This window comes from Schistocerca gregaria, chromosome 8 (assembly GCF_023897955.1).
Source record: "Schistocerca gregaria isolate iqSchGreg1 chromosome 8, iqSchGreg1.2, whole genome shotgun sequence".
Lineage (NCBI taxonomy): Eukaryota > Metazoa > Arthropoda > Insecta > Orthoptera > Acrididae > Schistocerca > Schistocerca gregaria.
Window position 1 is genome coordinate 255,355,043 of NC_064927.1, and position 22,561 is coordinate 255,377,603.

At 38.5% G+C, this 22,561-nt stretch overlaps 1 protein-coding gene across 1 annotated transcript in view; it reads left to right on the forward strand.

Annotated features, from left to right (window-relative positions):
* Window positions 1–22,561, forward strand: part of LOC126285431 (cubilin-like) — a 1,398,426-nt gene that overhangs the window by 1,269,489 nt on the left and 106,376 nt on the right. The window contains exons 56-57 of the mRNA XM_049984811.1: window positions 11,166–11,363; window positions 20,062–20,191. Coding sequence (XP_049840768.1) covers window positions 11,166–11,363; window positions 20,062–20,191 — 328 coding nt within the window. The remainder of the gene's footprint in view (window positions 1–11,165; window positions 11,364–20,061; window positions 20,192–22,561) is intronic.

Consider the following 22,561-nt stretch of genomic DNA (forward strand, 5'->3'; position numbering starts at 1 on the left):
AAGGCTTATATTCTTCTTATATTCTTTCTTATCTGTAATCTGGCCTTGATATATGTCTAATGTTATTAGTTGACTCTTTCCAGTCATCTTTATATTAGATTTATTTTCAAGACGGGATATTAACATATTTTCTTTATAGTTCTTGACATCTAATTCATGCCCATTGTCAGGACTTGGCACAGTTCTATAAATTCTATTTTTGTCTGTTTCTGCATACATTTATCTTCTCTTTTACATTGAAATAATTGTTTCTTTTGTCTGCTTCTTGGGTTGGCTTTGAGATCTACAAAAGTCACCCACTTTTTCAGTTGTGGTTAGTACCTTTGTTACTTCCTCTGCTTCACACTCTTTTGGTTTTCTGTTATTGCTTTCTTGAAATTCTTCTTTTCATTCTTCAAGATTTTTAAATTTAAATTGTTTCCTTTTCTTGTAATTGGTTCCAATTTTTCTTCTTTTGTAATCATTTCAAATCTTGCTTCTGTTAATTGATGGTCAATGTTTGTATTGAACCTGGTCAGCACAGAGACATCTTTACAAATTCTATCTCATTTTTCATTTCAATGTTAGGACCCCCCACACCCTAAATCTGTTTGTGATTAGCAGGTTTCTTGAAAACTGTGTTCATGACAGATGTTCTCAAGAATTGTACAAATTGAACCAATCTCTCATCTCAGTTATTTCTTTCATCTGTTTCACATTTGCCAATAACTGAATCACCTACTTCTGTCCTTCAGCTTTGGCATTAAAGTCACCAATTATGAATTTATTAAAAAAATCTCTCTGTTTTTCACTTTTTTTATCTTTTTTCCCCTACCAGGCGCTCATAGAGGTTCTGTCTCTTCATCCAAGTGACCAGAAGTAGGTTCATATGCTTTAACTGTTTGGATATTATACTTTTCTGGTATTGTCAGGATCAAACTTGCAGTTCTGCTTGAAGTTGCCTCTAATATTGCTATTTTGTCTTCATTGGTTTTGCTTACTAAAACTTCAACTCCATTTAATTTTCCATTTGGTGCTCCACAAGAATAGAAGAAGCTTCCTGGGTTCAGTCAAAGACAGTTTTCACCTTTGCTAAATACTTCACTTAAGCCAACAATGCTCCAACTAATCTCCTCTAATTCCTCTTCTGTTTCTGTCAGTGTGCCAGCTCCCACTAGCAAATAGTAATGAGTATATTTGAAAGTGCTGCTTGTCTCAGTTTCTTGGCTTAGGATTTTGTGACTCTAAAGCACCTCCCAGCGTGAGATCAAAGTGTGGGGCTAGTTCAACTCTTTAACATTCTACCTTTCTGTCACACATCATGACTCAAAGAAAATAGTTTATTGCCATGTTTGCTTCAGATTGGATTGAGAGTCTAACTTTCAAGCCACACACAATGTGGAGCACAGGCACCTTCAAGCGTTTGCTCCACTAGAGTACTTCTCTTGCCACATGTGCCATTGTAGTTGATTAATCATCTCTGTGACACTTTCCTTCTTTCTAAATGGACCTGTAATGAAATGCACAGCTCTTATTTGGTTTTGTCTGTTTCCTTTATCAGATCAATTTGGTACAGATCAGATACTGATGAACAATATTCAAGTATTTGTTGAACAAGTGTTTTGTAAGCTATTTCCGGTGCTTATGAACTACATTTCCTGAATATTCTTCTAATGAACTCATCTGACATCTGTCTCACTTACAATTAATTTTATGTAATCATTCCACTTCAAATTGCACCTTATGCATTCTCCCAGATATTATATGGAAGTAACTGCTTATAGTGATACCCAGCAATCATGTAATCGTACAGTAGTGGGTCTTCCTGTCTATGTATTAGCCATATGTTACATTTGGTTGTGTTTTTGCCACTCCTTGTACCAACCATCAATTCTCTGCATGTCTTCCTGCATTTTGGTACGGTACAATATTCTCTGTATACAACATCACCATCTGCAAAAAGCCCCATGAAACTTCCAACAATTATCTACTAGTTCATTAATGTACATTGTGAAAACTAATGGTGTTCTAATACTCCCTGGGGCATACTTGAAGTTAGACTTCTCCCAATTCAAAATGATACACTTTGTTCTGTATGCTGACTCTTCAGTCCAGTCACTCAGTTGGTCTGATATTCTGTATGCTCATATTTTTCACTAGGCAGCTGTGCAGAACTGTATCAAATGCTTTTTAAAAGTCAAGGAACATGGCATCCACCTGAGCTCCTGTACCTACTGCTTTCTGTGTCTCATAGATGAACAGAGTGGACCAGGTTTCATGTGATAGTTGTTCTCAGAACAGGAATTTGGAACTGGTTAGCAGGAGAATTTTTCAGGTGGAGAGAAGGCTCTATGAGAAGGTTTGGGCTTGATTGATATGGTTTTGTGGGACACTGTTGGTGAGGACTAAGGATTGGTAGAATCTGAACAGATGGAGGTCATTGTGGAAGGAGGGGTAGCAGCCAGAGATGGTAATTTGATGGTAAGGCCATTTGGGTGGATTCCACAATAATGCAGAAACAGTATGTGGGACTCATTTTCTGGCTATGGATAAGGAAACTTTTCTGTATTGATGCAGATGAAAGGAACAAGGAACCATGATGATGGAAAAAAATGCAAAATATTACATAAATAACATAGAATTACATCTGAAAAACTTCGCAAAAATACAAACAAAAAGGTGGGAAAAAACACAAGAAAGGTTTAACAGATGCAAATGGGGGAAACAAGAAGAAATCTGAGGGAATTGAGGATAGTGAAATGTGAAAAATATACTTACTTACTTATTTATTCCTTGGTGCTAGAGCCCATGTAGGGCCATGGCCTCTCTGATGATAACAGCCCAATCCTGACAATTTTCTGCTCATTTCCTCTATCTCCTGACTCCAGTCTTTCTCAAATCATTTTCCACATCCTCCAGTCATAGTTTCTGTGGTCTCCCTTTGCTCCTTTTGCCACCTGGATTTCCTCTGCAAACCTTTTTGACAGATTGATCCTCTGACATTCGCTCTACATGGCCCAGCCATCTCAGTCTGTTACACTTAATTTCAGTCACCAAGTCAGGATTTCTATACAGTTCTTCCAATTATTTCTGTTTATCCTCAATTTCCCTGCCTCATACACAGCTCTAAAAATATTTCTTAATATTTTCCTTTCCCATCTCCTCAAGAAGTTTTTTTTTTTTTTTTCTGCTACAGTCATTGTCCATGTTTCTGAGCCATACATTATCACCCATCTTATGACTGTTCGATAGACAGTCAGCTTCAATTTTCTGCTCAGGCTACATGAATGAAGGTTCTTGATCAGTGCCATGTAAGCTTTATTTCCTACAGCAATACTAGATTTTATTTCTTGTCTGCTATCCTCCATAACCATCACTCCCAGGTACTGGAACTTCTCACATCTCTGATAATTGCCTCTGTTCAACTTAATATATTTCTCTTTAACAACAGCATTTTTTTCTGGCAGCAAAGAGTGCTTTGTTTTTGTGTTGTTTACTTTAAGTCCCAACTGTTCTGCCTCCTTTCTCAGTTTCCCAAATCCTTCTTCTATTTCTTTCAAACTTCTAGGCACCATACACACATCATCGGCATAAGCTAGATTTTGGTGCATACAGTTAAACAGAGTACCATCTCATTTATCAATCTCGACCCTTCACATCACTCTTTCCAGCTCTATGATATATCACCCTGTCTTAAACCTTGCTTCACCTGAATTTTTTTAGAAAGTTTTCCTTCTACTTTTACCTGGAATTTTGTGCTGGTGAGGGTCGTTTGTACCAGTCTGATAAGTTTACTTGGGAATTCCATCTCCATTAAGGCGTCATATAGATTTTTCCTTTTAACACTATCATAGGCCTGTTTAAAGTCTACAAAAAGCTGGAGTGCATCCACATTATATTCATAACACTTTCCCATTATTTGACTTATAATGAAGATCTGGTCAGTTGTTGATCTGCCGTGTTGAAAACCACACTAGTAGTCTCCAAGTATTTCTTCTGTAATTGGTGCAAATATCATAGCAATGACTTTGGCTAATACTTTGTACACCATGCTGACTAAAGCAATACCACAATAATTTTCACAGTTTGCTTTGTCCTTCTTCTTATGAACTGGGCATATAGTGGCCATGTTCCACTGGTCTGGCACCTCTTCCTTTTCCCATATTTTCACTAACGGCTGATTTACCAATCTTGTTAGATGTTCACCTCCACCCGTGATCATCTCTGCTGAATTGTTCTTGTTATCTGGAGCCATATTATTCCTTAGGCTTTTAATTGTCTTCCTAACTTCCTCTATTGTTGGTACAGGCACAGGTCTTTCATCCTGACTAACATTCTACCATGGTTGGTCACCCTCTCTGTCATTTTCTTCCAGAACTTCTCTTTCTGTAGTGACATTCAGCAACTCACTGAAATATCTGGCCAACTGGTCTAGAACCTGTACTTTTCCTACTATAAAATTTCCTTCTTTATCTTTGCAAAATACCATATGTGGTTGGAAGCCTTCCTTCAGTTCCTGAACTCTCTTCTAGAATTTTCTTACTTCTTGATCATTATACTCTTCTTCTAGCTCTGTAATCCATCTCCTCTCTCGTTCTCATTTCTTTGTTTTGCAAACACTACCTGCTTCTTTCCTTTTCTTTGTGAATTCTTCTGTATTAGATCTTGTTGTCCTGTTTATCATTTTCTTCCTTGCCTCATTTCTCTCTTCCACTGCCTTTTTTACAATCTTCATTGTACCATCCTGCCCTTTTCTCCACTTCTTCTAAACCTGAAACTTCTTCTGCAGTTTCTTGTAGAGCCTCTTTAGTCATACTCCACTTCCCTGTCCAGAGCTTGGCTTTGTTTAGCCTGACACTTCTTCTGAAATTATGTTTCATACTTTTCAAATATTCCCTTCTCTTTCAATTTGGAAACATTGTATTTTCATGGAGCTTTTCTCTTCCCTTTGTATCTATAGATGGCTATGCATTGTCTGCATTTCATTCCTACCATATAATGAACCGAATTGCCGTCAGCCCCCCCCCACCTGTGCAAGATGTCAGACACATAGACAGGTTTTCATTTAATACTGTTTTTCTAAAGCCTTCCTCTTTTCCCACTTTTGCACTGAAGTCACCCATCACTATCTTTACATCATTCTTTCTAATTCATGTTCCAGTCCACCATAAAACTCATCTTTCACTTCATCCTCATCACCTTCCATGGGTGCATACACATATACTGGAGTGATGTTGAAGAAGTTGGCCTTCATTCTCAAAGTACACATCTTTTCTTTTCTAAGGTTAAATTTATGACTGCTGCTTTATACTTATTGTCTACAAGAAAGCCAATACCATCTACTGTAGCACTGTCTCCTACACTATACATAATTATGTAAATACCACTTCTTACAATACAATTTCCTTTCCATCTGTCCTCTTCAATTGCTACTACTCCTATACGGTATTTCTCCATCTCTTGTTAGAGTCAATTTTGAGCTCCTGGTTTCTTCATTACATTTCAAATAGCAAAGTATATATCATTTTTACACTTATGATTTCCTTTTCTTTGCATGGGTTGTTCATCAGTATCATCAGTCTGCTGTTCCTATCTTTGAGTTTTTTAACAATATGTTTTTTTCTGATATGGGGTTGTTAGCCCCATGATCAACCTCCAACCTGGAGGGCCTGGTTTTGTATTGGGTTTACTCTCTTATGGAGACTGCCTTCACCACACCTCTAAAGCCCTCCCTGCCCTATGTTGTAGGAAATTGAAAATGAAAATGATAAGAGAAGCAGTGCTTGGGAAGGGAGTGAGACAGGGTTGTAGCCTCTCCCCAATGCTGTTCAATCTGTATATTGATCAAGCAGTAAAGGAAAGAAAGAAAATTTTGGAGTAGGAATTAAAATTCATGGAGAAGAAATGAAAACTTTGAGGTTTGCCGATGACATTGTAATTCTGTCAGAGACAGCAAAGGACCTGAAAGAGCAGCTGAACGGAATGGACAGTGTCTTGAAATGTGGATATAAGATAAACATCAACAAAAGCAAAACGAGGATAATGGAATGTAGTTGAATTAAATTGGGTGATGTTGAGGGAATTAGATTAGGAAATGAAACACTTAAAGTAGTAAATGATTTTTGCTATTTGGGGAACAAAATAACTGATGATGGTCAAAGTAGAGAGGATATAAAATGTATACTGGCAATGGCTAGGAAAGTGTTTCTGAAGAAGAGAAATTTTTTAACCTCGAGTATAGATTTCAGTGTCAGGAAGTCGTTTCTGAAAGTATCTGTATAGCCATGTATGATAGTGAAACGTGGACGATAAACAGTTTACACAAGAAGAGAATAGAAGCTTTCAAAATGTGGTGCTATAGAAGAATGCTGGAGATTAGATGGGTAAATCACAAAACTATTGAGGAGGTATTGAATAGAATTGGGGAGAAAAGAAATTTGTGGCACAACTTGACTAGAAGAAGGAATCGGTTGGTAGGACATATTCTGAGGCATCAAGGGATCACCAATTTAGTATTGGAGGGCAGCGTGGAGGGTAAAAATCGTAGAGAGGGACCAAGAGATGAAGAAGCTTGCACAGGATAGAGTAGCATAGAGAGCTGCATCAAACCAGTCTCTGGACTGAAGAGCACAACAACAACAAGGAAAAAGAATGGGCTTAGGATAGGATAGGGCAGGAAACAGGTCATAGATAAATGTGAAGAAGTGGGACAGCAGATGTGACTGGATGAGGTGGAATTAGTGGGTGTGAACTGGGATAGAATGGAGAAAGAGTAGGGAGTGGGAAGGGGTTTGTAGGATTAGATTGAAGATCATGTGGCACTGGAAAGGTGCAGGAAATAATACAAGAGAATATGGGTGAGTGATCAATTTGAAGGTATAGGGTTAATGATATCAGTGGTAGCAATGTGGAACATAAGGTGCTGCCTCAACAAGCAGCATGGTCTTGTAGGCATCTGCTGTGCGCAACTGAGATGGTTGATACAGTGTGGCTCATAAGTAAAGTGTGCAGTGCAGTTTGTAAGGCAACAAGAGAAACATAGGAAAAAAGACAAAGAAGGCTGAACATTGACTACAATACTGGTAATGCATTAGAAAATAGTAACAAAAATGAAAAATCCAGAACTGCGTGAAACAATATCATGAAAAGGACAGTAGCTACTTACCATATAGCTGATATGCTGAGTTGCAGATAGGCACAACAAAAAGACAATCACAAATAAGATTCTGGGCAGCAAGGTCGTGGTCAAAAATAGACAAAACACACACACACACACACACACACACACACACACACACACGCACACATGACTGTAGACTCTGGCAACTGAAGCCACACTGTAAGCAGCGGCACTCCTTTCCAAACGCCGTACCTCTTGCCCCTCTCCAAAATTCAATCACGCAGGACTCATTAAACACCTTGTCTCCTTCCTGCCCCTACAGTGGAAACATTCTTTTGCCACCAACTCTACCAATCAGACACAATCAAAGATTACTTTCCAGAATTTCTTAACCTCGAACCTTGCCTCACCATCATTCCATAAATCCCTCAACATGCAAACTAACCTTCCACAGAAAGAACCACAGTCCACCATCTAAAAACTGATCCCAACCTTATAATCCTACCTGTGGTCAAAGTCTTCACCACTGTTGTTTTGAACCGCAAAAATTATCTATTAGTTGGACTCCATCAGCTGTCAGGTACGTCCACTACAAAAACTTGCCACAATGACCACATTCCAGAAATCAAATGGTACCTCCAGTCACTCCTCAAATCCAGACCTCTCGCTGGAGTCCATCTCTCTGCTCACCCCCCTACCACTCCCTGAGCTCCTACCTTCTACGTGGTTCCTAAAGACCATAAACCCAACCACCCAGGATCCCCCATTGTGGCCGGTTACAGTGTACACACTGAGAGAATCTCTGCTCTTGTAGACCAACACTTTCAACCTATTACACTGAACCTACCCTCCCATACAAAAGATACCAACCATTTTCCCCACTGACACTCCACTGTTCTTGTTCCTTTACCACACAGTGCCCTGCTCATCACTATTTATGCCAACTCCCTTTACACTGATATCCCTAATGCCCATGGCCTTACCCCAATTGAGCGCTACCTTTCCCAACATCTGACAGATTGCAAACCAACAATCTCCTTCCTAGTCATCATTACCAACTATATCCTTATCCACAATTACTTCTTCTTTGAAGAATTACCTGAAAACAGATCTGGGGTACAGCTGTGGGCATCCACATGGCACCATCCTACACCAACTTATTCATGGGCTATTTACAGGAATCCTTCCTAAACACACAAAATCTTAAACCCCTCACGTGGTTCAGATTCATTGATGACACCTTTGTGATGTGGATTGAAGGTGAGGACATCCTATCCACATTCCTCGAGAACCGCAAAAGCTTCTCCCCCATTTGCTTCACCTGGTCCTACTCAAACCCACAAGCCACCACTTCAGATATGGCTACATGCTACATCAGTACGTCTGTCCATATTACACCTTATAACCACCAGCAATACCTCCACTTTGACAGCTGCCTCCTGTTCCATACCAAGAAGTCCCTTCCATACCGCCTAGCCACCCTCAGTTGTCACATCTTCAGTGACATGCAGTCCCTCTCAAAATACGCCAAGGGTCTCTCTGAAGCATTCACAGACTGTAATTATCCTCCCAACCTTATACAAAAACAAATCTCATATTCCTTATCTTTGCAATCTCCCACCACCTCCAAAAGTCTCAAAGTTCAGCCACAGTGGAACATTGCCCTTGTCCCTCAGTACCACCCAAGACTGGAGCAACTGAATTATGTTCTGCACCAGGGTTTTGTGTACCTCTTGTCGTTCTTAGAAATGAGAAGTTTCCTCCCCGCTATCCTTCCCACTCCTCCCACAGTGGTATTCCGCCATCCACCGAACCTACACAATATACTTGTCTATCCTTATACAACCCCTGCTTCTAACCCCTTACCCCATGGCTCATATCCCTGTAATAGACCTAGATGCAAGAGTTGACCCCACATCCTCCCACCACCATGTACTCCACTCTGGTTACAAGCATCATCTATCCCATCCAACGCAGGACCACCCATGAAACCAGTCATGTGATCTACAAGCTAAGCTGCAACCACTCTATTGCTTTCTACGTGGGCATGACAAGCAACAAGCTGTCTGTCCGCATGAATGGCCAGAGACAAACTGTGGCCAAGTAACAAGTGGACCACCCTGTTGCTGAGCATGCTGCCTAACACAGGATCCTTCATTTCAGTGACTGCTTCACATATCAATTCTTCCCACCAACACCAGCTTTTCTGATCTGCACAGGTGGTACCCTGCAATATATCCTACTTTTCCATTCCAGCTCTACACAGCCCTCATTCCACTATTGCATCCAGTCTTTTCACTATGTGTAGGGATCTGCAAATGTTGTCTGCAGAAGATAAAGGATGGACATTTATATGTTGTAACCACTCTACTACCATTCTATTGCCAATGTAGGAAAAGATAGATTGCTACTTACTGTTTAGAAGCCACATTAAGGTGCAGACAATCACAATTAAATAACACTTACACAGAGCATTTGGCTGCAGCCTTCATCAGTGAAAAAGAAACACACAACACTCATACACACAAGCAAGCACACCTCATGCACACATGACTGCTTACTCCATCATCTTGGGCTGGAAAGCAGCTATCGTGTGGGGTGCAAATAGGAATCTGGAGGAGACAGGGATGGGGAATTGTGCCTGTCTGCAACTTAATGAGTCTTCCTTGCAGCAAGTAGCAATCTATCTTTTCCTCCTATGTTGTTGGTATTCCTACCTGGAATTTCCATTGTTTCTATGAAATATTGCTTTTTATTTATGTATTGATTCTCCTTGAATGTGGTAATGTAATGATACAAAGCTGTGAAATTTTTAGTTATCCGGTCTGTCCATTATCTTGTGAACAGTGCATAGATTATCTGCTTGCTATAGTTTCCAGTGACCTGAAATTTTATGAATAGTCAAAATCTTGGAATTCTAATGCAGAAAAGACGTTCAAAAGTATGACTGAGTTGGTGAACAACAAGTAGCATATAAATAACCACTTTCAAAATGTAACTAACATGTACTCAACAGTCACTTCAAACTAAAAACTGGTAGAGACCTGGACACATCCACTGTAATCTAAATAAAGATGCAGCAGGAGAAGATGTACATAGTTTTGTTAAAATAATTACATTAAACATCGTAATTAAAAATTAAAAGTTCACAAAATTTTAGCTACAGCATTACACCTTACAAATTTCAGAAATATGTTTGACATAATCACACCTTGGATAATAATTAATTTTCAGTATGAAAATTAACAAAATATATCTCATAAACAAATGAATGTAATAGAGGGAAACATTCCACGTGGGAAAAATATATCTAAAAACAAAGAGGATGTAACATACCAAACAAAAGCATTGGTATGTTGATAGAGACGCTAACAAACACAAACACACACACAAAATTCAAGCTTTCACAACCCACGGTTGCTTCATCAGGAAAGAGGGAAGGAGAGGGAAAGACAAAAGGATGTGGGTTATCAGGAAAGAGGGAAGGGCTTTCGTCTTTCCCTCTCCCTCCCTCTTTCCTAATGAAACAGCCATGGGTTGCGAAAGCTTGAATTTTGTGTGTGTGTTTGTGTTTGTTAGTGTCTCTATCAACATACCAATGCTTTCGTTTGGTAAGTTACACATTTATATTTGAATAATTTTTAGTTACACTTTAACATTTTTACAGAATCATGAAAAGGCCAAATAATTCAATATTGTTAGATAGTCCATGACTTTTTTGTATGCGCTTTTAAGCTGTTTCGATGTTATCCTCTCATTAACTTTATATGAAATAGTGTCGTTGTGAAATCTAAATAGCATATATTTTTTAGTATAACAGCATTTACACTCTCATACAGCACAGAATGGTGAATGAAAAAGTATGAACAGAAGTTTCATGTTATTATAATACTCATGACATGGTATCCCTTACTGCCCTTGAAATATGGACCATAATCTTTAATAGCTGCTTCTTGGTCTATTAAATATGTAGTTGCAAATAATTGTATCTAATAAAATGCTATTCACTACATTTCAGCAAAATCATCTGGTATACTTAATTTATGACTATTTATCCTCTTTTCAGGACTTGATGATTGCTCTTTTGACAATGTCACACTATTTGGTGCATTTCATAGATGGAAAAATGTACCAACAAATCTGGGCACATATTGTGGACAGGAACTACCACCTTCTATCTCATCAAGAGATAGATTGTCCATTATTTTCAGGAGTGATGGATCCATTTCTAAAAATGGTTTCTTGCTCAAATACCAAGTTTATGGTAAGTAAAGGGATTCCATTTGAGAAACAAATTTCCTAAATGCTTTCTGTTGCACGAGAAATAGTATTTAATGCTGTGTCCTCCACAGAACTAATATTATTCCTAGAAGCACTTTACATGCTGATTTATGAAATTTCTTCAGAAAACAATTTACATTTGATGACCATATCTGCATTGTGTTTGTAAAAAGTCTGTTTGGGATTGTTGGCTTTGGATATCTTGAGTCACTCTCAGTTATTTTATTTATTAAAAAATAATGCTGTTGCCTGTTTTATTACGATATATTCACCATCAGATGATTGTTCATATTTAAATAGGGCAGTTTTATGGTGATGACTACAAGAAATGTTACCAGTTTTTAGTTGTGAATGTTTCTTTGGGTTGCGATTCCATACAATAAGGACTGATATTGGAGAAGGTATTGATTTATGTTATGTTTTTAACAAAGTTATTTTATTTATTAAAAAATAATGCTGTTGCCCGTTTTGTTACAATCTATTCACCATCAGATGATTGTTCATATTTAAATAGGACAGTTTTATGGTGATGACTATGAAACTGTCGTTCCACTATTGTTATTTTGTAATAAAACCTGGCATAGTTCAAATAAAGTAGTCACTTTTTTGTATATGTATATAATAGTTAAATTCCTACAGGTGGCTTCAGTTGTCTACTATGAGTATGATTCCAATAGTGCCATTTGTTGGATGCAGAAGTTCTGCTGTTCACCGTGTGTGCCTCAATTTGGGTGTTTCTAATACCATTTTTCTTTCTGGTTGTGCTTGCTTGCTGCTAATTGATATAAAAAGTAATACGAAAAACTCATAAGTTCATCATTCACTTTCGATTTATTTCACAGGGAAGTACAACTTTGTTCCACGACTGCGTCTCAACCGACCACAGCCGACTCTACCAGTGACAAAGAATGACTCTAGCTTCAAAGATATTCTACTCGACACCCAAACTTCCGCTTGTAATAAGTCTCTTTGATATTGTTCGTCATATCCACCAATATCAATCAATATATTGCAATTTTTTAAACATAATAGTAAATTAACATAAAAAATAAGTAGATTATAATTTATAAAAATTCCGATAAAAATATAAGAGAAAAATATTCACCACTTCGCCCACAAAATTCGGTGTCGATATCTTCAGTTGAAAATAATACATCTCCCAGATCCGTTACAACTACAAGAAATGTTACCAGTTTTTAGTTGTGAAAGTTTCTTTGGGTTGTGATTCCATACAATAAGGACTGATATTGGAGAAGGTATTGATTTATGTTATGTTTGTAACAAAGTTAACAATGAGCGATAACAACATTAACAACTCTGTGAACAGGTTAATGAAGTGTCCAGGTGGTAACTGTCTGAAGAGAACTGAGCATAGTTCATTCAAAATTTTCTGAACTGGAAGACTTAACTTGTTTCAGGTTAAGAGCTGTTATTTGGATAGAACACCCTTCCACAGCTAAGTGCCATCTAATGAGCTGAGCATAGTACCCATGGCAAGAACTGCTAAGCAATGAACACTTAGCAACCATAGCCTGCAGTTCTTGATCAATAGGAGTGTTGCAGTAAATCATGTGAGGCATTTTGAGACTGGAGCAAAGTGCCAATTCCAGAATGGACACACTCTCTGCTAACAGCTCCCAGCATGGCAACGTGTTCCCCACTCCACTCTCTTTACTTTGGCTAGAGAAGACAGTGTTGTCTTTCCCAGGTGCCCCCCCCCCCCCCCCCCCCCCATATTCCGAACCATGGAATAAATCAGCGAATATATTAAAAGATTTCTGTGTTTTTCCTTAAAGACTGCCTACTCATATGTTCCGATTCTTCCCATCCCACACAAAAGTAATTTTGTGCTACTAATGTTGAAAATTATATATTGGTTATATGAGACTGTTGTCTGTCAATGGAATTACTCATATTGTGCAGAACTGTGTGCTAGAACAAATACTACTTTTATTAATGTTTTCATCCAGCAATCAATTTTCAATTATATGGGATTCATCATATTACCACAAGGAGAATGTGAGTCATTTTAAAGCACACACACACACACACACACACACACACACACACACACACAGAGAGAGAGAGAGAGAGAGAGAGAGAGAGAGAGAGAGAGAGATCAATATTTTCATTCCATGAATATTTGTAAAAGAAGATGATAGTGAACTAAAATGGAAGAGTGTCAGAAATCATGTTTCAAAGAGGTGTTTCAACATGATTAAGTATATACAGTTGCAGCATCAACTGCAGGCCAGACTTCTCAATCAGCCGAGGGTTGTGTTGCCCCATCACTCATGAAATCCTGCAGCCGACTGCTAAAACAATGCTGGAATAGCATTCTGTAAATCACCTAGTTGTCACATGCCACAGCACAACACTGTGCTTCCAAAGCTGCATTTTTTGTGGGAAGTGAGGTCTTCTCACAACACACCCAGGCAAAGTGAATATAAATACTCCCCTCTCAGCCATTAGCAGTACTTGTTCTTGGACTTCTGACTTCCTGTGGTGCTCTGGCAATCTCCAAGCAAGTTGTTGGTCCAGTGTGTGGCTGAGCAGCTACAACCTCATGGTACAGCATCATCAGCTAGCCAAAGCTGCTGGTCTATGAGCCTCCGGCTACACCTAGCATTTCTGGGTCTTGAAATAGTGTCATCGACATCACTCCAGCACGCTTCAAGGGCCCAGGATTTGATGTGGGATGATTGCAGGCCATTGCTGACTACCTTGGACAGTTTCCTTTATACGCGAGTCCAGGCATTAGCTTGTGGGCTGCTGAGCTAATTCCAGCCTTGCATCTGCATGACCACACATGCTGCCGGTCATTTTTCTCCTGAGGTGGCACACTGGTGCCTCAGTGTCCCCACCCACTGCCCAGCTCCTGGGTACAGTCATCAAGCAGTGCTAATAAAGTATGTTGTTAGAGAAAAAGCCTTGATGACTCTGCTCATCACAGTATTGGCACTTCCCATTCTACAGATGCCACACATTCCATCCTGCAGCAGAAGAGTTCATCGTTCAAGTACTGGTGTCACTGTTGACACCCGCTCTACCATGCTGTTATAGTATATTTAGTATATGTATAGTGAAAATTAGTTTAAAATAAAATACAAAATGGTGGATGATTGTTAAGCATATGTGAACCACTTTGCTGTGGATGCTGAATTAAACATTGTGACTGAAGTACCCTCATACTGAGGAGGTGTAAAGACACTTTCAGAAGAATAAATTTACTAACACAACTACACAACTACATAGAATGTAAATATCTCTCCTGTGATGTTTTCTGTGATGTGTCTACATGAATGGTGTGAACACCTGGGGCATTATTAGGCCAGTACTGCTGGTGTATGACAGATGATGTGCTGCTGGTGCAGAATGGGACAAACTAGGCTTGTTATGCCACTGTGGAGTGATGAGATGAAACTGCTGGTACTGCCAGTTGGGAGCACTGGAACAGAACTGGTGTTGCAGCCAGATGCAACTCCTGGTGCTGCCACCTTGAGGTGTAGGTTTAACTGACTTTTCACAGTCTAGTGGCAGTCTTGGGGATGTATAGCTAACCTTGTGGCACAGCAACGGGACGTGATCTGGCATAGCAAAACAGTACACCATCGACTGCACTTTTTGCTATGACAGGCACGCTGCCTGTCAGCGAGATTGAGCCCCCCTAAATGTCGTGGAGGCGATGTGTTACTCAGTGATTAACAGCCAGGCCATACAAGGAAATATTTATGTGTTGATGAAAGTCGTTTACGCACATCCTCCTGGTGGGGCAGCTGTCCACATGGCCTGCCCGTGGTGTGGAAGAGTTGACCACCAGATGGGTACAGCTGTGGCAGCCTTTTAACACATTAATTTAATTTAATGATTGTATATTGTTTTAACTTATAAAAAAATCATATATGAAGTGACATGGTGTTATACTTATTTCATACATGTCGTTAGGTTATTTCAAAGTGTCTTCAATATCAGTATGCCATTAACAGTAAATTCCAGGACCTAGCTACCCACAAGGAGAGATTTTTGAGATTGTGAAGGGAGAAAAAATCGCATCATTGGACTTAACTAAAATAAAAGTTTTAGCTGCTCTTGCAGCACTCACACTCCTGTATGAAAGGCTATCACAGATACATGACTCAACCTCAGTAGTGGGGATCATTTTCAGAATGATTTTTTAGTTTACTGTGTAGTGTTCACTGATCTGAAACTTCTTGGGTGATTAAAAAATGTGCCAGACTGGGACTCGAACATGGGACCTAGGCATTCCTGCAAGGTTAGCAGGAGAAGTTCTTTGAAATTTGAGAGACTGGAGAATTTGCACTAATGGAAGTAAAGCTAAGAGGATGGGATGTGAGATGAGCTTGGATAACTCAATTGGTAGAGCAATCCCTTGCCTAGATCAGAGGTATGAATCCTGGTCTGGCACACAACTTCAATCTGTCAGAAAATTTCAAATTTTGTTTTCTTTCACAAATTAACATCTGTAACTAATATTTATTTTCTCTTGCAAATAAATTTCATCACCAGAAATGTTAGCCATAAGAGGTACATATAAATTAACACAATTTTTGGCAAAAAATTTTCATTTACATACTGTTTTATTATAAAATCAGATTTAGAAACCTTTTAGTCGTTATCTTTTACTGAGCACTTATGTTAATCCAAATATTTGACATCAAAAATTTGCTGTTGGAATAAGGAAGTGTGCAAGCTGTTGAAGAACAGTCAAGAATTCAACTTAGTGTGAGATGAATTTCCATTATTTTCTACAAAAAGAGTTAGCTCAGTTGTGAGCTGCATTTGATCTAGTAATGTTAGGCCTAGATAAATAATAAAAAATCCAGAATTAAATATAACAATATTATGAAAAGTACACTTGGTACTCACCATATAGCACGGATGCTGAGTCGCAGATAGGCACAACAAAAAGACTGTCAGAAATAAAGCTTTCAGCAACAACAGATACAGAAACACACACACACAAACACACACACACACACACACACACACACACACACACACACACACACACACACACATGCAAACACAACTCACACACATGACTGCAATCTCAGGCAACTGAAACTACACTGCGAGCAGCAGCAACTGCACATGATGGGAGTGGTGACTGGGTGGGGCCAAGGAGGCTGCTGGCCGGGAAGGGGGAGGTATAGTAATGCAGGAGAGGGGGGGGGGGTTGGTAAACAGAGTAGTGCTGCAGGTTAGACAGTGGGATGGGGAGAAGTGGCGAGGGGGGGATACTGGAAAAGGAGAGAAGTAAAAAGACTGGGCGTGATGGTGGAATAATGGCTGTGTCATGCTGAAATGGGAAGAGAGAAGGGGCTGGATGGGTGAGGACACTGACTAACAAAGGATGAGGCCAGGAGGGTTATGGGGACATAGACTGTATTGCAGGGTGAGCTATAACCTGCACAATCCAGAAAAGCTGGTATTGGTGGTAAGGATCCACATGGCACAGGCTGTGAAGCAGTCATTGAAATGAAGGATGTCATCTTAGGCAGCGTGCTCAGCAACAGGGTGGTCCACTTGTTTATTGGCCACAGTTTGTTGGTTGCCATTGATGCGGACAGACAACTTGTTGGTTGCAGCTTAGCTTGTAGATGACATGACTACTTACACAGGTCACCCTGCCTTGGATGGGAGAGGTAATGTTTGTGACTGGACTGGAGTAGGTGTTGATGAAAGGATGTATGGGTCACATCTTACTTCTAGGCCTGTTACAGTGGTATGAGCCATGAGGTAAGGGATTGGAAGCAGGATTTGTGTAAGGATGGATGAGTATATTGTGTAGGTTCACTGGACAGCAGAATACCACTGTGAGAGAAGTGGAAAGGACATTTCTCATTTCAGGGCATGACAAGAGGTAGTCGAAACCCTGGCAAAGAATGTAATTGAGTTGCTCCAGTTCTGGGTGACACTGAGTTATGAGGGGAATGCTTCTCTGTTGCCTCCTCCTTACCAGCATCCAATTGCCACTTCCATCATGCACTGGTGCTGCTGCTTGCAGTGGGGTTTCAGTTGTCTGAGACTGCAGTTGTTGTGTGTGTGAGTTGCATTTGCATAGTATTCCAGGCTGTTTTAGTATTGTTACTAGGTTCAGTAGTCTGATGAGCATAATACTGTGCTTTTACATTCTTCAGAGGTTTCTTTGTTTTTCTGAAGGTTTTCTATTTAGTTAGGAAGTAGTTCTTTTTTGTCTATGTACACAAACATCTCCATATAATTAGTATGATCAGTTTTTTCTTTTGTAACTGATTAGGTCACTTGTGACACTATTTTGTTGTTTTAATGGAATCAGTTGTGGATTCTTGGTGAAACATTGCAAATTAACTAAACAAACACTGTTTTAGCTTTGTTTCATAATTTATTAACAGTGTTATTGCACGACCTAGGCTTCTGGTTATAGGCCCATTTTCAAGTAATGTATTTGAAAATGGGCTTATAACCCAAAACCTAGGTCATGCAATAACATTCATAATAAATTGTGAAACAAGGCTAAAAACAGTGTTCGTTTGGTTACTATTTTGTTATCTATCTTTATCTCTATGCATAGAGCATTATGATACAAGAGGAAGTTTTCAACAGATCTCCCCACTAATTCTTCCCAATTAAAATTAGTAACCACATAGTCAATCCAAGTCAGCAAGTCACACTGTTCTTCTTGATGATAAATTTATATGGATATGATTTTAGTACTGTTTTACATCAAAATACCTAAGCTAATTTATTTTATGACTTAAAGAGATTTTGTTCACATCTCTACTATTAAGCCAGCTAGGTAATACAGTTTCTTATTTCCAAACGAGAAACACAAACTGAATTTTCTTATTGACCAGTTATCAACTTAACTGAAAAGATATCAAACAGAAATGCTAGCTAATTCTTACTTTCATGAGTCAAAATATCAGTACCACCAGTAGACACATATAAAAATACATATAGTATCATGATTTTTGGAACTAATAGTTCCTTCTTCGTCCTGGTTCCCATATCAGTATCTGTGAATTGTTTGTAGGTCTCAAAGGTGAAGTAATTATAGTTATGGATGAAGTTGAGTATGATGACAATAAATGAGGGTTAAGGAAGATTTACAGGTGCCCTTTGGAAGAGAGGGTGCCAAGTGGTAGAAGGCTAGTAATGGATTGGAGATATTTCAGGAAGTGGTTAGTATCTTTTATGTAGGATGGAAGTCTGTGTGGGTTGTAGATGCTGGTCAGACATGGAGCTCTTTAAGTCCACTACTATGGTTTTGTTTGGATGGTTGTATTTGTGTATTGTGAGATTTATTTAGATACGATCAGGAGAGGAAAGGAGTTCTCTTGCTGAAATTGAGGGTCCTTGTGAGGAGCCTAGTATTTTACGAACCTTCTGCAGCTGATTCTAAATGGTAAGAATAGGGTCATTAAAATAGTTTAGTATGTTGAATTATCCAAGATATGACAATGCCCCTCTTCTGCATATTTATCATTGTCAAAATCACAATATTGGAACATTTGTCCCCAGGGAGAATGCTGATAAAATGATCTGCCTTTGAGTCAACAGATAATTTGGGACTCAGCTTGTATAACATTAGGAGTTTCGGTGATATTTTTCAGGAAAGATTGTGAAGCAGAGCTGGAATTCATGTGGTGCCTAGAGAGGAAGGTTTTTGCCAAAAGAGAGGAGATGGGAGGGGATCTATCCCAAGAGTTTTTGTTTGGAACTGTTCTAGACAGGGTTCATTGCTCATTCTGTTGCTTATGTTTCTGTATTTGGGGATGAATTGGTGTTTCGAGTTGAAATTATAGTTGAAGGAAACTAGATCTTTGACAAGGGCTGTTTGATTGAACGTGGGTGTGGGACTGAAGATCAGATGTTCAGAGTTAATGGACATACAATATCAGGATCAGAGAGGGAAATGGATGGTAGTTTAAGCAGTGAATAGTGACCATGGTCGTTCTGGTGTTGGAGCCTGATTAGGATGATGTTTGAGCTCTTGACTGGGAGGAAGGGGGGGGGGGGAGGGATGTGCACCTGTATTTAGTGTTGGGGCATTAAGTAAACAAGGCAGGCTAGGCTTGTTGGCTAGGTGGCCAATTTGTTGGTTATAATATTGAGGATGGTAAGTATGGTGAGAGGGGGGAAAGTCACTAGTGTTAACATTTGCATTTCTCATTTGTATATACGAAATTGTACAATGAAGCAGAAGTTGGTTGATGAATGTATTTTCTTTTTTCATGATGGTAATGTTAAAAGTTTTTCCTATTTAAAAATATAAAATATGCCTTGAAAAATTCGTTTCATTGACTCTTTTAGTAGTTTATCTCCATATCTAATTTTTATTATTTCAGTGTTGTATTTGTAGAAGTTTAAAGGTATCTACCTTTTAGTTCTCCAAGACCTCTCAGTAGCTAGTATTTTGTAGTTAATTAAACATAGAAATAAATGTAACAACTGGATTTCTCTGAAAACATAAAATTCCTTTTTATGAGTGATTGGAAATGTATCTGAAAGAACATTTCTGTACTTATTTAAAGTTGATTCCTTTTTTGTTGTTGTCATTGTTAATTGTATTAGGTACTGGTTACATCACAGTATTTATTTTTAAATACTGTCCTATACAAATGCTCATTTTTTCAACTTAAGTAATTACCAGCTTTGATTTTCTGTTTGTATTCCAGCATGTGGAGGTGCCATGTCTGCTCCTGGATTGATCAAGTCTCCAAAATCAGCAATACAACTAGATGGTTATTTAATGCTGAACTGTACATGGCAAATTGTTGCACCAGCAAATAAAATAGTCCTTCTTAGGTAGGAAAGCCGCAAAATTTGTACATACTTAATTTTGAGTTCAACACACCTATACACGTGAGGTTAAAAAATAAATAAAAATAAAAAGGCTATGAATATGGACCAATCTGTGCTTTTAAATCAAGGGGCAAGGTAGCCACCATTAGGTGATGATAAAATTAATTTTTCATTCAGATATGAATTCATGTCTATATCGTACATATTACTTTTTGTCCATGATCATAAATTTTCTTTGAAGTGAAAAGATATACATTTAAAAAATCTGTTACTTTAACTGTGTATTATTGTCATATGTTTTGTACATTGGGTGCTTTTTGTGCTAGGTTGCTTGAATCTAGGTTTATGTATTTGTTTATTCATGAAGGTCAATTCAGTTCAAATTATTATCATCCATTTTATCATATACATGATACAGGAATTGACATATAGAAAGAGAGAGAGAGCATGATTTATATTTTTAACAATTAATGGAAATAACATTGTCTTAGTTACACTTCAACATTTTCTTAATTACACTTCACATATTTTGTCTTCTTTTTACATGCAAGATAACAAAATTTACAAGGTTTATACAAAAAAAGCCACTAAGGGAAATAACAGTTCATTCTTTAAGATTTCCATAATCACACTTTACATATTTTGTCTTCTTTTTACATGCAAGTTGAAAATAAATGAAGGTTAATACAGAAAAATCAAAAGATGAGCACTGTCTGTACATATAGCAAAGAAATTCATCAATATGTAAGTTTTGTAACCTTTTTATTTCATTTGATAAGGCACTGAACATTATTTTGGGTAGATACATCACACTATTTTGGTACAGGGCTTTTGAATGTATGGAAATCATGCCTGTTTCTGGTTTGATAATTGTGTACTTCACTGTTTGGAGAAGGGAATTCTTGATTTGACTTCAGGAAACATGTTGATTCATAGATGAATAAATGAGGAACGGTCAAAACTTTCAACACCTTAAAGAGTCTTCTACATGGACTCTGTAGGCAACACCCTTCAGAATAAGAATAGCTCTCTCTTGGAGCTTAAAACAATTTTTTGTAAAACCTGTATTCCCCAAAAATATAGTACCATATCATAGGTTACTACATATGTAAAAGTTGTAGGCACATAATACTGTTTCACAACTGCAGTTTTCTTTAAATTTTCTTAATATACAATAGTATTTACTAAGTTTTCTATTCAATAGTTCCACATCGTTTTCCCCTCTGAAGTTATTGTCCAGCCATACACCTATAAATTTGTAAAAGAAGTTTGTTCTATTGGTTTTTTTGCCATTTATATTTAATAATTGTCCTTGAACGATTCAGCTCCCTAATTTGTTGTTGAAGTTATCTTTTCTTGAAGGTCAGCTTCACTACCTCCCTTGTTAAAAAGGCTTGTATCATCTGCTCTGCTTAGATGGTTAGGAAAATCATTAATAAAAATTAAGAAGAGCAGAGGGCCTAGAACAGAACCCTGGGGTACATCACAGTTGACTTTTTGATATGTTGAGTAATATTTTGTGCCATTATGTAATACATGAACACTTTGAAATCTGTTGCGCAGATACGATTGAAACCAGCTAATGCTTTTGCATGGACTCTGTAGCTATACAGCTTCTCTAGCAAAATATTATGGCTGATGAGGACAAATGCCTTGGATAAATCTAAAAATATTTCACACTTTAAGTCCTCATATCCACTGCAGCTAAAACCTGTTCCAAGAAGTGATATACCGCTGTTTCTGTAGACCAATTTTTCCTGAACTCATTCTGTGCATTGGTTAGAATCTTGCATTTGTTTAGGAAATTCAGCACCCTCTCATACATAATCCTGTCAATTACATCTATGGATGTTCTGCTGGCGACTCCCACACAGCCCCCCTCCAATAGAGTGAAGCTCTGGGAATGTAGGGGTATTTTTATTTTACCCGACGCCCAGCTTTTGCGTGTACTGAAGGCATTGGTTGTACTTCTTCAGCTTCTGTTGCTGGTAGTGACGATACTGCTTCCTCTTGTGGTGGTGAGGTGGTGTCATCCTGGTCCAGTGGTGTGGCAGGTGGCGCTTGGTGCCTGACCTCTGTGTCCTCTTCAGTCAGTAACATGTGTGCAGGTTTGAGCCATTCCAATAATACCACTTGACTCTTTCCATTTAGATCTGTCTACATGGTATGTTCATCCTGTGAGAGCTATGTAAGGTCCAGAATATGGAGGCTGCAGTGGTGACTTGACAGCATTCATCCATAGCATCAAATGTGTACATGAGTGTAGATCTTTGTACACAAACATATTTACCGCTCCATGTCTCGAGACAGGAGATGGGCAAAGTCTGGCCATATGCTCGCGTACCATTTGCAATGTAAACGGCAATTCAGTCT